The 14,209-nt window shown below is 52.4% G+C and overlaps 4 protein-coding genes across 4 annotated transcripts; 2 read left to right on the plus strand and 2 right to left on the minus strand.

Moving 5' to 3' along the window:
- Positions 1-1,246: 1,246 nt before the first annotated feature.
- J3458_005891 (uncharacterized protein) lies at positions 1,247-3,168 on the plus strand. The gene is made up of 2 exons (XM_066119041.1): positions 1,247-2,197; positions 2,255-3,168. The coding sequence occupies exons 1-2, from the start codon at positions 2,086-2,088 to the stop codon at positions 2,893-2,895; spliced, it is 753 nt and encodes a 250-aa protein (XP_065976563.1). The 5' UTR covers positions 1,247-2,085; the 3' UTR covers positions 2,896-3,168.
- A 4,021-nt stretch (positions 3,169-7,189) lies between these two features.
- J3458_005892 (uncharacterized protein) lies at positions 7,190-8,784 on the plus strand (the record flags this gene model as incomplete). The annotated part of the gene is made up of 2 exons (XM_007816172.2): positions 7,190-7,541; positions 7,613-8,784. 2 exons carry the CDS (start codon positions 7,190-7,192, stop codon positions 8,728-8,730), a joined length of 1,470 nt encoding a protein of 489 aa, XP_007814363.2. The 3' UTR covers positions 8,731-8,784.
- Positions 8,785-9,471: 687 nt separating this feature from the next.
- Positions 9,472-11,909, minus strand: tmk2 (mitogen activated protein kinase 2). The gene is made up of 5 exons (XM_066119042.1): positions 11,519-11,909; positions 11,315-11,447; positions 11,178-11,244; positions 10,805-11,119; positions 9,472-10,745 (listed from the first exon to the last, which is right to left on the minus strand). Exons 1-5 carry the CDS (start codon positions 11,629-11,631, stop codon positions 10,117-10,119), a joined length of 1,257 nt encoding a protein of 418 aa, XP_065976564.1. The 5' UTR covers positions 11,632-11,909; the 3' UTR covers positions 9,472-10,116.
- Positions 11,910-12,914: 1,005 nt separating this feature from the next.
- On the minus strand, positions 12,915-13,546 carry stp1 (Low molecular weight phosphotyrosine protein phosphatase; the record flags this gene model as incomplete). The annotated part of the gene is made up of 3 exons (XM_007816174.1): positions 12,915-13,169; positions 13,243-13,334; positions 13,408-13,546. The coding sequence occupies 3 exons, from the start codon at positions 13,544-13,546 to the stop codon at positions 12,915-12,917; spliced, it is 486 nt and encodes a 161-aa protein (XP_007814365.1).
- Between the last annotated feature and the right edge of the window lie 663 nt (positions 13,547-14,209).

Raw genomic sequence — 14,209 nt, forward strand, 5'->3', positions numbered from 1 at the left:
GTCCTGGGACGGAATGACGATATCCGCGACAATAGGTGAACAGTGACCAATTGCAAGCTGGACCGGGTGCTTCGTACTTGCATGGGACTAGGGAATAGCGGCGCGGATGTCGTGATGCGAAACAAATCTAGGCGTATTGATACGATATCATGACAGGAAACGGCCCGAGCACCCGATTATGTTGGAAGCTATTGACGATTGATGTCGGATCATTGAAAACTGAAGGAAGCTGTGGGAAAGGGGAAGGCGTCCTGTGGCTGAGACAGGTACAAGGTACAACGCACCACGTACTGCTTGCCTCGTGCCACTACCCGTGCGTGTTGGATTCGCCAAGCTGACCCCCAGTTGACGTCTTGCTCAACATTGAACCAGACTTGTTTGTTCTGTACGCCCAACGGCCGATGCTAAAACAACAAACTGTTTCAGCACGCTCGCTCTTCCCTTTCCTGCCCTGATCTTGGGACAGGGCAGCAAGCCGCACGTGCCGTTTCCCGACCGACCAAGGATCATCATGGCACCGTCCGCCGTTTGAGGATTGCCAAGCGTAGATCACTTGGGGGCGGGGGAGGCTGGGGTAGACTAAAACAAGAGGACGAGAAACCGACAAGACCGAGAAAACATCTGGAAACAAGTCCACTCCGCGAATATCTGCATCTCGCCACGGGTTTCTATTCTTGACGATGCATCGTCGGGTAGCATACGGCCCGCATCAGCTAGCCTCTTTGCCCCAGCAGAGTCCAAAATCCGCAAGCCTCCGCTAAACGAGCCATTCACAGTCTTCCTTGTAGCACCATTTCGTGCGTTGGGGCATCTGGAGTGGACGCCTATCTGGCCTGCGGTTGGTTCATATGATGGAGTGCTAAGCGCGGCTACCGGCAACCAGCATTCGCGCTCGACAAGGATCATGGAGTCGTGTCGACGTGGTGCGTCTCAGGTGTCATGCAGCTATGCAGCTGTCGAGACAGCGAACCTGCGTCTTTTTCAGGACAATGACCGAGCGCAGCTCAGCAGATCTGTGGCCACGGCATATCTGCATGTCTCCGATGCCCTTTGAAACTATCTCGGGCTGAACCTTGCTAGCCTGCCACTGGACGGCTAGGAGGCAGGCGATAGTTTGCAAGCTACACTAACGAGATGCGCCAAGGCTGTCTGGTTCATCATGACGTTGCAGTATTGCTTTGCGGGCATGCCAATTCATCAGGCTATGCTTTGGTTGGCGTCAATTTATACGACTAGACGCAAAGTTTGGACCTTGGCGGGCACGGGAGATCGGTACCAGTATACCTCAAGATGCCGAATCAAACGCCCGTTCAATCGACTTGGCGAAAGGCAGATGCAGCAAAGTAGACGTCGGGGCCTTGTATCAACTGGCCATGCATACTACCACATGGCACCACCAGCATCTCCCATGACCATGAGAGACCAAACGAAGCGCCCACCCATCCCAGTCATCATCCGAAGTCGTTGTTGCAAGAGACCTTGTATTGCATTACGCCCCGAGCTCCGTTGCAATTTCCCCGGACATGGTGTATTCACTAAAGTCTTACACAGCTACGCCATCATCTACTCAGGTATATAAGCCGCCGTCCATCACTGAACTCATCTTACTCAGAGTTACTTGGATTCCAAATCACCACGCCGCCCTTGTTCAATGCCGAGTCTGGAATATATTGGCAAAACCTGAACTGCCCTGCCCTGCCCCTGCTGTCTTCTCCGGTCGAGTTGTGTCCGGCATCCATATCCGTCTTCCGCCTCCAGCGAATTTACACTACTGCACGCTACCGTCATTGTAAGCGCCCAGGCGGGTACACCACCAATAGGCTGCAATTTGAAGGCCACTGGGTGGTTCTTTGTTTCTATTCTTATACATTGTTTACCTTCCTGCCATAATCGGGCTAGTCTAACCACGAAGCTGCCGTCTCCGAGCCGCCTTCACTCCTTCGACCAACAACTATATCAAGTCGGCGTGGTTCCTAACGTCTTTTCGAATTCACCATTACGGTAGAGGATCTGCACTTGTTCTGCGCCTTCTTGTCTCTTTCTTCTCCATCCTCTCGTTCTTTTTAGTTCATCATCACAGCCAGCATGTTCAAGGCATATCTAGTCCTGCTATCAGCCTCATTGGCACTGGCACTGCCTACTGGTTCGAGCTGTGCGAATGACCCCAAGGCTCCAGCTCTCCCCCAAACTGGTGGTCGTAAGTCGAATGAGAGCCTGCCACCGGCTGAAACCGCCGCTAATAGTCAATGAACAGCCAGCAACCTTCCACAGCCCCCCGAGGGGTCCAAGCTCCTCCACATCGCCCTGGGCTTTGGTATACAGAATTATACGTGCGCCAGCGTTGGCGCGAGCCCCGCGGCTACTGGCGCTCTCGCCATGCTCTACGATATAACCAGCTTATACCCCGGTCAAAGCAGTCAGTCTCTTTCGCGAGAGGATTGGGACGGCCTTACTTGCCGCGTTCTGCGGACACATGAGGTTCCCTTGAACTTCAACTCCTCTACGGAGGGACGAGTCGACCCTGAATCTCCTGGCGCCTCTCAAACCAATCCGTTCCCCGAAGATGCCCCCCTGGACCTCGACTGTTTGGAACTGGACTTTCTGGGACACCACCTTTTCAACAGCGCCGGCGTCCCCGAGTTCATATTGGACAGTGGCAAGATCAACGTGCTTGCTGGAAAGAACGCAGCGGTGGATGCTCCCGCCAATGCGGACAAGGGACCAGACGGCACCGGCGCCGTTGCATGGCTCCAACTCGGCGCAAAAGAGGGCACCGTGGGCGACGCAAAGTTGGTCTACCGGGTCGCAACAGCCGGAGGTAACAGCCACGGCTGTGAAAAGGCTGCCGGCCAAGACAGCACCAAGTACACTGCCATGTACTGGTTCTATGCATAGACGTGGTCCACTTGGTTGGCGCGTGCGACATGATGTACATCCCTTCCTCTCGCAGCCTACTATACGCATTTTAATGACCTTTTTCAATTTCACTGTTATTACTTATTTTAACGGCGCACAGCACATTTGGGCATTTTCTGATCTTATCCTTTTCAAAATTCACACCATAGTTGCAACAGGATGCAACGACGACCGTACATAGACTCGGGATTACCTATATGCCGGGATGACTGAATAGCTGGTTCGGAGGCGTATATACTCAATAAAAGCGGTACCATACGCTATTTCTTTCTTCAGCGTTGCAACGTGATCGTAGGCCCTTGGGCTGTGATGACCGCGGGAGTTTCCAGACGAGCCCATACGACGAGCATTTTTCTTGTCACCTAGACGGGAGGCCATTTTGGTAGGGTGCCGGCCCTTTGTCGGCTTGAAGTATGAACCGGTCCGTTTTATAAAATATATAGAAACAAGCCACGTGCTACGCAGTTCTTAGCTACCGGTATGTTCCCTACCTGTTGTGTACATACTGAGTGAGTATGCCTTGCTATTTGTGGCAGTGAGCAGCAGCACCATGGCAGATGGTCAAATACCTTCCGCCCTCTACTTCAATACCGCCGCGATGGCTAATTCTCTTTGTGAAACCCCTGTATTATCGGTCTCCTGCTCAGGCTCTGTGCCTGGCTTATGCGAAGACATACATACGATTTAGCCGCTCTCGCCGGATCCGCCTGTGCATTTCACATGTAACAGCAGGGAGGCATAAAGTGTTTATTCTCTACGCCATAGGCCTACTTCATGGCAAGAAGCATACGAGCCCAGTCTGTCGGATACAATACTGACTGACGCAGCAGAAAATATGAGTGAAGTTGGTTAATAAATCCACGTGATTGTACGATGTGGTCTTTACGTCTGAACTACATGCTCCAAGTTTGACGCTAACCCTGATCTCTATGTATACTTGAGAAGATTGGAACAAAAACACTTCTGCATATCTTCGGTGTACTTGGGCTTGAATAGCCGCGTCCCGCCCACTGGCAGTTAAGCCTCCAATGGACTCTCCACCAGGACTCTGGAAGTTCCCCGGCACAAATCCAGTCGAATTATTGGTATATTCCAGTGGAATCCTAGTGGTGACATATCTGTTGACGGGAAAAAACTGTCCGGTGGCCCTAATCCTTGATAGCACAGTGCACCCTTGATTGCAAGGTGACGTGACGTAGTATGGTGGAGTGGTGGCTACCAAGATTAGCAGCCCTAAGTGGACTGACATGCCAAATTATTACATGTGCTACTCTGTTCAGGGTGGGTGGTAGAGAAGGTTCTAGGTTGGCTCTTGCTGCAGACTATTGTGAAGCTTGCTATGCGAGTTGTGCCTGTGACCGGCTTACTTTGACTGCTTCGTATCATGAAGGCTTTTGCTTTCCTGTGATATGTATTCCCAGAGCCATTGGGTATGTTCAATCCAAGCTTAGTATGAATCGGGTTGCATGTATTCAGGCAGACGCCGTTATTGACCCCCCACGCCGAGGCTCAAGGGTGATGGCTCGTGGATGGTCAGTGAAGGAACGAAATATCAGACAGGTCCCTCTCTGGACTCCCCCGTCGCATCCCTTCGACACTCTCTGGCAGCCAGGAAGCGTTCCCTGCTGCCTCCGTCAGCAACTGGTCCCAGAAGTGTTCCGCGGAATGGAGTTTGGAGCCCTTCCCTTCCCACGGGGCCCCAGTTCGAATTTTCACAGGAATCCGCTGGGCCAAGACCTTCTGCCGTCCGGCCTCTCTGCAAGGACAATTCCGTAGGCTTGCCAAGACCGGTGTCGCGTTGCCCTCCATTTATACACGACTAGTAAAGGTTGGCGTGGGCTACCCTGAGTCGTTGATGGCGCGGCTACAGTGTGAATGTGGGCATTCAAGATTAGACTGAAATGAGCATATCGCCATGGTCCTGGTCGGTTTTGTTTATCCTAGGTTTAACTTTTCACGTTGACCACCTTGAGCGTCTTTACCTGGTGGTATCAGAACCATTTAACCACTTCAAATCGTTTATGAAAGAACTAGGCACAAAATGTTTTTAGTTCCCTACGACATATCGCCGATATGAACGTTGATCAACTCGGCTTGGACCGCTGAAGCGCTGAACTGGACTGAAACCTCTATTTCGATGGCCTAAGAGCGCCCGACGGTGAAATGGTAATCATACTTCATACGTTGTGGAATCTGCTGCGAAAATGATATAGGCCAATTGGGCTTGATATAAACTAGAACATTGAGAGCTCAAGTGATGATAGTGGTATTAAAGCCTGGGCTTGCAATCCACCCTAGCTATGTTTTCTACAAGCCACAAGATATCCTTAGTTTGATGGACTGACCAAATCTAAAGTCCTGTGAGCAACATGTCAAATTCTGCGGCCTACAATAACTGGTTGGGACGCCCACAGGATCCGTGCTACTGGATCTCGTGGAGAAGTATCCCCAATATTTTGCCATGTGGTGTTGCAATGTGGGTGCGTGGGGTGAGCTGGAATGACTCGAGTACAGTTTGAACTCTAGCACAGGGCATGGGGAGAGCGGTTTGTCATATTGTTTGGTTTACTTGCGCCCTTGAACTCCATGGAATATTACTAGCAATGGCAAGTTCAGTCGAAGTAATTCCTATCCCCATCTAAACGAACAAGATGCTCTCCAGTATTGGATAAGTTGCTACCACTTAAACCCGCCGACACTATGACCACAACACTTGCGGGCTATATACAGGGGGCATTGGCAGAGAAAGTAAAAAGGCGTGATACCGAAGGGTACCTCAATGTATTGTATTATGACGGTCCTGCTACCATGATGAGGGGTAGTAGGAGTTTTGGTACGTCTCTCGAGTAAACCATTTCGTTGACTTGGTCACCAGTACGCTTCCTCTTGCCATAGGTGACGTTTATTTCGGTCAATAGGCTTTACGAACCGTCCGCGGTATGGGGACCTTCATGCTTGCCAGTGTGCATTACACCGAGTGGCCAGAGAATAGAGGGGATACGATTCGAGACTGCAGAATTGATATGCAGTGATTTGTGACCTGGTTGTTAAAGTTTGATTAGAGTTGTCGTTAAAGTGTTTCCCCGCCGTGTAGAGGCACAGACACAGGCACTTCTCCGGGACGGTCATACTGGTTGTCCATACGACTGTAATTATAATAATATTGTTTCTTTTTAAATCAAATCATTACAAAAAGGGCTAGTTGAAGGGCATCTAGTAACACTGTATTTTGACCGTACCTAGGCCAGCGAACCGTAACTAACCACGCAGGACACCATGAACATAATATTGTATTGTATTAAAGATATTTGGAATACTACCCTTCCCGCCCCCCTTGAACAAGCCCATTTAGCGCAGGCTGTACCAATAGACGATTACTTGGTGGAAGACATGGATTTTGCACCTTCGGCCAGGCCCGTACAGTTGGATGCAACATTACACGGTAATATGGTTGCTTTACCATTGAGTCATGCATCCAAAAAGATCCCACAACAGTGGCCCTTGGTGGAATACCCCTGATACACAGGTGGTGGGTGTTCCCTTCTAGTCCTAACAGAATATAAGACTGGCCGGCGTCTGAGAGTCTGCCGGTCTTTCCACATTCCACGCTTCGTGAACTTTTAGGTTCTCAATTTTTTCTTCCAAAAAACCTACGTTACTTCATTGAAAGCTACGGAACAATAGCTCTCGGCATTGCAGGTCAAGTATGAAGGCATATCAGTGGCTCGTAGTCTTGGCAATTCGTGCCCTTGCAGCCCCTTTGGTCACAAGTCCGCATTTTTCTGAACAAAGGGTTGTCCGGAGCTCTGACGATTTCCAAAATAGTTCTGCTCTTGCGGGAAAAACTTGTTTCCAAGTCTCCCCGGATCACAGCGAGACACTGAACACGCGAGACTTGGTTCTACGGGGAGCCATTCTGAAGCGTCTAGCAACCCCAAAGCACGCGGCATCACGTCCGACAAAGCTTCCGAGTATAAGAGGAGCACTCGGTCATATCTGCAGAAGAGGCGTCCAGGATGAAGGCTGCCCGGCGGTGGCAGGCCAGGTGTTTTCTACCGCGGCGACTCTCGCCCCCCGACCGAAGTTTTTGAGTCGGGGTTCGTGCCCAGAGGTCATGACCTGAGCCTGCGTCGTCACCTGAGCTTTGCGGGCGACTCGGGACTGGTATCCCTCACCCGATCGCGCAGATCGGCGGAAAGATACGCGTTTGGCCGGACGGGGGCAAAGACGGGCAGGGGCTATGTGTATGTCGTGTCTCCCACCGACGTGCCCGATGGATACTGGGTGCCTGGGATCTTCCCGCCGGACAAGAATCCTGCAGTTGGCTATAACCAGGAATTTGCCTGCGACTGGTCCTGTTCCCGGCTCGAGTATATCCCACGCCTACGAGGTCTACGGGGACAATCCGTCAGACAGGTCTCGGAGGATTGACAACGAAAACTACGCCCTGATGGATTACCCCGGGTGCCTCACCATGAAGAGGAGCGTGGTCATCTGTGATCCGGCCAAACCCATGGATGACGAGTTGGTGATAATAAAATCCGCCTATCCGGGCAGGCTTGGGCGACTGCAACTGCCGGGTTCTACAAGTATAGGAGCACCTGGGGCCTCACTAAAAATGCCAGGTAACATCCCTGGACCCTATTGCCCCTCGGATCGTCTCTGTTGCGTAATAAAAGCTAACATTCCGTGGTAGGCCGTCCAGCAGGCGGCAAGGTCCGCAGCAGCAGCGCAACCAGCCTTTCAAAGCCCACGACAAAGATTGCGACCAAACTCCGGCCAGCCGGTCAGTTTGGTTTCGTGGCAACCATCTCGTTGCTAGGACCTTTCGCGCATAATGCACTCAACGCACTGAAAAACTGGGATCACCCTATAGGCCGTGGCGTGGCATGGTTTGACGACGCAATCAACAGCCTCCAGGAGTCCATTGGAGGCAAGCAGGTGCCCGAGATTCACGGAAACGAGCTCAAGCTCAGAATGATCTGCTGGCTCAGAGGACAGCCAAGGTTTCCGAGTCCTGTGGACAGAGCCTGCCAACGGCTACGAGAGAAGGACGCCGGGCGGACGGAGCAGGACAAGGAGAGGGATTGGCAGACGGGACTGGCCCAGCTCCGGGAGGCTTGTGGAAAGGCTGCCATGACGCCGCCGGCCGACGACGGCTTGCGGGATGCCGTTTTCAAGCACTGCGAGGCCCTTGAAGACGGCATTCTGCGGCTGAACGAGGCAAGGACCCGGCTCATCGCCCACCGCGAGCAGGTTCGGGAAAAAGTGAATGCGGGCGGCCAGGTCGAGCCGGAGGATATCGACAAGGCGGTCGAATACATTTCCAACGGCGCCTTTCCGTCGTTCCCAAACGACGACGGGGACAAGGTCCGCGAGCTGGCCGCCTGGTACATGGACGACGTGAAGCCGGAAAATAGGGACATGACGCCGGGACCCGAATCCAGAGACGGCCAGTCTCCCGAATCCAGAGACGGCCAGTCTGCGCCTGTTGATCCACCGGCCTGGGTGGCCGCATCTCGAGTCATGGCAAAGGCTATCCCCTTGGATGGAGCAGTCGGCAGGGAGGCGTTCAACCTTGTAGATCGCGGGCCATATGCAGGTTTATTCAACGAGGCGGCCCCGAACAGAAACGAGACTTGCTACTCGCCCGCTGGTCTTGTGAGTGCCCAGCCGGGCGAAATCTGGGACAGGATCTCTGCTGCGCTGGTCTACATTGAGCAGAACCTGGTGGGGGAAAAGAAGAAAATCTGCAAGGGGTGCTACGGGGGGAACGATCAATGGGACTTGGCATGTGGTTCGGCGACTGCTTGAATATCAGCCGAGTTACTCTGTACATTGGGTTTTGTTTTTCTCCCCGGAATAGACTGGGGCCATCTTCATTCTTGATAGAAACAGAATACAGAGAGTAAATAGGCCAGACCTGGGACGCTCCGACATCAATAAAAAAGAAAAAAAGGAAACCCGGCTCATAAATATTCAAGCCCCGCTAGGATCGGATGGTTTCTGCTTTTACTTCTCATTTGTCCAAAATCGGCTCATGTGTCTGATACCGCCGAAACAAGGCAACTTGCCAGCAGATACTCGGTCCAAAGCAACTACGCAATTCTTGTGTTCCCACAATCACAAAAGTTCCTTGAGTCAAATGTTGTCAATCACCATTTGGTATTAGGATAAGCTTGACATGCTGGCTCATACTATATGGATAGGACAGGGTATAGAGACTGGGGCAAGTTCAATGTGATGAAGCTCGTTGTCACACGGTTACACAAGGGCTACGATCACGGGACCTAGGGCACAAGACTCACCGATTTCTTGTATTTATAGAGCTCTTGGTCCATCCAGGCCTTGAAGATCCAAGGACCTTCAATACCAAAGACCGCTATTAGCTGAATTGAGCTATTGCTCCAAGCCCTCGCCCTGCCTTTGTCACACTTGTGTAGACGTATTTACTTGGGTACGACCAGCCATACGGTGTTTGTGCAATTGAGCCCTACCCGATGCAGTGCTGGCACAAATATTGGGATAGGTCAAAGAAACAGAAACGAAAAAACATATAAGAAATAGATATATATTTACGCATATAATGTACGTATCCACGATTTCGGTACGTCTTGTACGCGATAACCTGGGGGTAAGCGTGGCCCGCCTCCTGTGAATAATTCGATTTGTATGAACTATAACGCAAGAGGCAGAGAGAGGGTGGAAAGACTCGCCATCTAGAGAGCACGAGCCGAGTCAAGGCGGCCATGGGGAGCTATAGGGAAAAAAGCCAACTGGTACATATGGTACATAGTAGGAGACAAATTCGGTACGTACACCTATGGGATCGCCATCGCTGTGTTCAAAGTGCCAAGTTTCTTCGACGGCGTTGCTTACTCTTGAAAGAGCACTCGTGAGAGGACTGACTGGAGCTGCGGACATGTCTTGGAGCATGAATAGATTCATTCTACCAAACTTGTACGTATTAAGCATCAAACAGCATCAATCGTCACATTTCCGCCTTCATGGAAACAGACGGCGGCATTCACGGTCTTCAATCTCATCATATACGTTGAGAAGAGCGCCACCCCACGGGCCCATGGGTGACATTGATGCTAAGCTGCAGCCCTTTAACGGGCGTCGTATTGTCTCGGCCACAAGTAACTACTATGTGCTTTTCTCCACCCTTTCCGTCCCCCCATCGGACGCCAGTGCCATTTACCTCCTAGACGCATCCAGACCCGCTTGGAGGTCCTGCTCGAGTCCGTTTCCGTGGGCGACATACTCCTGCGGCCTCGGGTCTTCTGCTGTCCATTGACCGCCCGCCTGGGGCATAGGAACCTGTGCTGGTGCTGATGGTTGGCCCTGGCCAGCCATGGAGTTTGAGCCGGGTACGGTTCTGACCAACTGTCGGAAGCGCATGACCTCATCGAGAATCACGCGGCGCATCTCCGCGACGTCGTCAATGACTTCAAAATCAAAGTTGAATGTGGTGGGGCAGTCAGGTTCGTCTGAGGCGTCATGCCAGATGTGAAGATATGGGTGCTCCAGCGCCTGCTCCACGCTGATGCGTGTAGACGGGTCAAAGGTGAGCATCTTGTCGAGGAGATCGAGGGCGTCAGGGTTGGCCTGTGGGAAGAGGCCGGGGAATGACTTTTTTGGCATAAAGGGGAGGTTTCGGACGTATTCCTGTGCGCGGGGCGAGCCGATGCGCGCGAGCGTCTCCTCATTGGGGGTCCCCAGGATGTGCAGAATCTGGTTCAGCTGGTCGACGTAGTCGCGGCCCTTGAAGAAGGGTCGACCACCGAGGAGTTCGGCCAGAATACAGCCAACAGACCAGACATCGACTGTCAAGAGTTAGCGGAACACAAACAAGCGGTGTCGGAAGGCGCAGCTAGTAACATACTGGCCTTGGTGTAGCTCTGAAAGCTCAACATGATCTCTGGTGCTCGATACCATCTAGTGGCGACGTATTCCGTCATGTATCCAGCATTCTCTTCTGGGTCTACCGAAAAGCCACGAGCAAGGCCAAAGTCACAAATCTTGAGCTCGCAGTCGGCGTTGACCAGCAAATTACCCGGCTTCAAGTCGCGGTGGAGCACGTTGGCTGAATGGATATACTTGAGGCCGCAAAGAATTTGGTAAATAAAAGATTGGAAATGGGCGTCGGTTAAGGGCTGGCCAGATCTGATGATGGCCGCCAGGTCACACTCCATCAATTCTGTACAGAGTCAGCACGGGGTCAGGCTGGAGTGTGGTGTGCAGCACTCTTCACCAACCTTCATAGAGGTACGTCTCGTTAAAGGTGTCGGGGCGAGGAATGTCCATGTCATACAGACATGTAATCTAGTGTTGGTAGCTTCATGTCAGCCCGTTGAGGCACCAGACGACTTGTCTGGGAGGCGGGTTGCCCTACATTGCGGTGGCCGCGGAAGTGCTGCAGCAGTTTAATCTCTCGCAGCGCCCGCTTGGCGAGAATCTTCTTGCTGAATACATTGGTCACTTTCTTAATGGCAACGCCCTCGCTCGTCTGGTTGTTCACGGCGGCACTGAGTAGAAAGGGGATGCCCGGGTTAGCATGACTGTAGCAGCATCTCAATCCCGCGTCACGGCAGCTTACCAGACAATGCCATAGGCACCTTGTCCCAGCTCCTTGGTCACAGTATATCTCTCGTCGACAATGAAGTCTTGGTTGAAGACCTTGAAGACCTTGCGTCCCTGAAGATCGGCCATGATGGCTTCCTAGACGCGCACGGCTGCGCGTTGTATCGCCGTTGTCGAAGCGGGGGGGAGGGGAAGAGATGAGGGAGGAGGGGTCGCAGAGAGGGGGGACGGTGACGAGCTTTGTCTTGCTTTTGCGTCTCTTGAAACCGCGCAAAGCCCAAGGTAGACGAATAGGCCGACAGGAGAAAGCTGCAATGGCGACGGCCTGCAAAGACAGCTCACAGAAAAATAAAAAATAATTGCAAGCTTGGGCGGGGACAGGCTTTGTATATGTATGACAGATGGAGGTTCGTATGGTTCAGACGTTGCAGGACAGCACTTGAGCCTTTCCTGGCCAAGTGGAACTCTGGAGCGCCTGCGCTGAGATTGACGGGTTGACAAGTGGGATCGGATTGATGCGCCGTCTTGCCGCAGGACCAGTTGACTGGCTCCCCTGCTGAAGGCTTGATCGTCCGGTCTGGTCCTTCAAATCTGGCGCCCGCATAGAACCGTCTATCCGTCACATCACATCAACAAGCAAGAAAGCGCTGCGGAATCGCGACTGCAAGGATGAGCGTTTGCACCACTCCCGCCCGCCTCACCACCACGGCCCTCCTGCATTCGCATTCCCAGGCTGCCAGGTTCTAAGCGCGCGCGTCGCTGAGCTGCCCCGTGGCCAGTTCAAAGCTTCACGCCCTCTGCCAATAAGCTCGCCAGACGGCCGAAAGTGCATAGCTTGTGCGTTGCACGTCAACTGATGTTGCTCGACGCTTGTCATCGGTGGGATATTTGCAAGCCAAAAGCCATGGCCAACCTTGATATCACCAATGGCGCCACCCATGCGATGCCACAAAACCCGCTTGGAAGGGTCCCGTTCCGATCCAGCCCTACCAGACGAAAGCATCGCGAAGCCGTAATCTTTCTAGGCTGACGCCAACAAAAAGTGCCCTCGACCATACCAGTCCCGAGGCCAGCTGAACTTGTGTTTGGCTCCATATCCCATTTTGTTGGCTGCACGCACGCACTCAATCAATACGTCCGACTGTGGCTACACTTCAGGGACCAATGACAACCATCAAATCATGTCCGTCATTATTACACCGTAAGCATTCCCCAAGACTGGCTCAGCATTATTTCCTATTCTCCCCCCTGTGCGACTCTCCGCCATCATCTGTCATTATTCTTCAGAGTACCATCATGTCTCTCGCTGCTCTATCAAGCACCAATCTTGTCTACTCGGTGTGCAGGTCAGGCCACCAGCTCGTCCAACCCCAGGGTATCACAGCGTAAATACTCCTCTCCCAACCACTCCCCTACTCGCCAATAACATCCTTGATAAAGTTCTTGGAGAACCTGCTGCACTGCTCAAAGGCCTTTTCGAACCCGTCCCGTCCGCCGTAGTAAGGGTCGCTGACCACCTCGGCCTTACCCGTGCCGCTGAACTCCCCAAAGAGCATCACCTTGGCCTTTGTGTCCGGGTTGCCCTTGTGCAGGCGCTGGAGATCAGACAAGTTGGATCGGTCCATGGCAAAGATGTAGTCAAACACTTCGAAATCCGTCGTTTTAAACTGTAGATGCGTCACGGATCAGTCACGGAGCCCACCGCATCAGACGTCGGGATCCCCAAACGGCCCAACTTACCCGGCGAGCGGCGTGCTCGTAGTCGGTAATCCCATTAGCCTCCAGCGTCGACATGGTTCGCGAGTCCGGGTCTTCGCCCGCGTGGTAAGCAGCTTCAACGGCTCGTGTCAGCACAGGACTCGCAACCCCATCGTCACCCGCATCGGCTCGCGCTCGGGCACCTACCTGTGCCGCAAGAGTCGATGCGCCCAATCTTGCCTTGGTACTGCGGCTGCTTTGCTAGGCTTTGGAAAATGCCCTCAGCCATGGTGGACCGGCAGATGTTGCCCAGGCAGACGAACAGCACCGACACAGGCTCAGGCATTTTGGCCGCCGCTGCTTTTTGCAAGTCTTGGCAGGAAGTAAGAAATGGAGAGATATAGAAGCTTGCGTGGTACCCCGCCAAGGGAAAAAATAAACCACCTTGGAGGGCAGAAGACTGATCGATAATTGCTTACGTTGGGAGATCTAGCCGGCCCGACCCCACGTGTGCCTGCCATTATGCTCGATTTTACAGGCACACCCACCCCCAGCCTGGCGGGAATGAGATGGATTTGGCTCGTCATGTGCTTCTTTTTGTCCCTTAGTTCTTCCTTGTTTTATTCTTTTATTCCTTTCCGTTCTTTCCACATTCAATTAGGAATTCTTTCTTACTTTTTCTCTCTCTCCTTTTTTTTTTTGGAAGGGTGGCGAGGGGTAAAGGGAAGCTCAAGCACAGAGATTGCATGCAGCAAGTCCGGTCTACAATTTGACTGGAGGAATCCCAGCGACATCACTTATGATAGACAAAATAGTATAAAATGTATGTTTTTAATAATTTTTCCTTCAAAGTTCTGTGCAGTCCGTTATTCCACTGCCTTACAACACCCACTACAGAGCTTGTCTGCGTTTTCCAACTACTCGCCACGTAGCTTTGTCCCCCGTACCCGAACCCAAGAAAAGACACTAAGCGCCTGGCTAAAGGGAGATGAGATTTTATACAATAAGG

Source organism: Metarhizium acridum (genome assembly GCF_019434415.1).
Source record: "Metarhizium acridum strain ARSEF 324 chromosome Unknown scaffold_31, whole genome shotgun sequence".
Lineage (NCBI taxonomy): Eukaryota > Fungi > Ascomycota > Sordariomycetes > Hypocreales > Clavicipitaceae > Metarhizium > Metarhizium acridum.

What these genes read in the sequence shown, in the direction of transcription:
- J3458_005891 (XM_066119041.1), top strand. Translation starts at nt 2,086, where the DNA reads ATGTTCAAGGCATATCTAGTCCTGCTATCAGCCTCATTGGCACTGGCA. An exon ending in TCTCCCCCAAACTGGTGGTC is followed by an intron (nt 2,198 to 2,254) that starts GTAAGTCGAATG and finishes GTCAATGAACAG; the next exon opens with CCAGCAACCTTCCACAGCCC.
- tmk2 (XM_066119042.1), bottom strand. Translation starts at nt 11,631, where the DNA reads ATGGCCGATCTTCAGGGACGCAAGGTCTTCAAGGTCTTCAACCAAGAC. An exon ending in ACTTCCGCGGCCACCGCAAT is followed by an intron (nt 11,245 to 11,314) that starts GTAGGGCAACCC and finishes TACCAACACTAG; the next exon opens with ATTACATGTCTGTATGACAT. An exon ending in CGAGACGTACCTCTATGAAG is followed by an intron (nt 11,120 to 11,177) that starts GTTGGTGAAGAG and finishes GACTCTGTACAG; the next exon opens with AATTGATGGAGTGTGACCTG.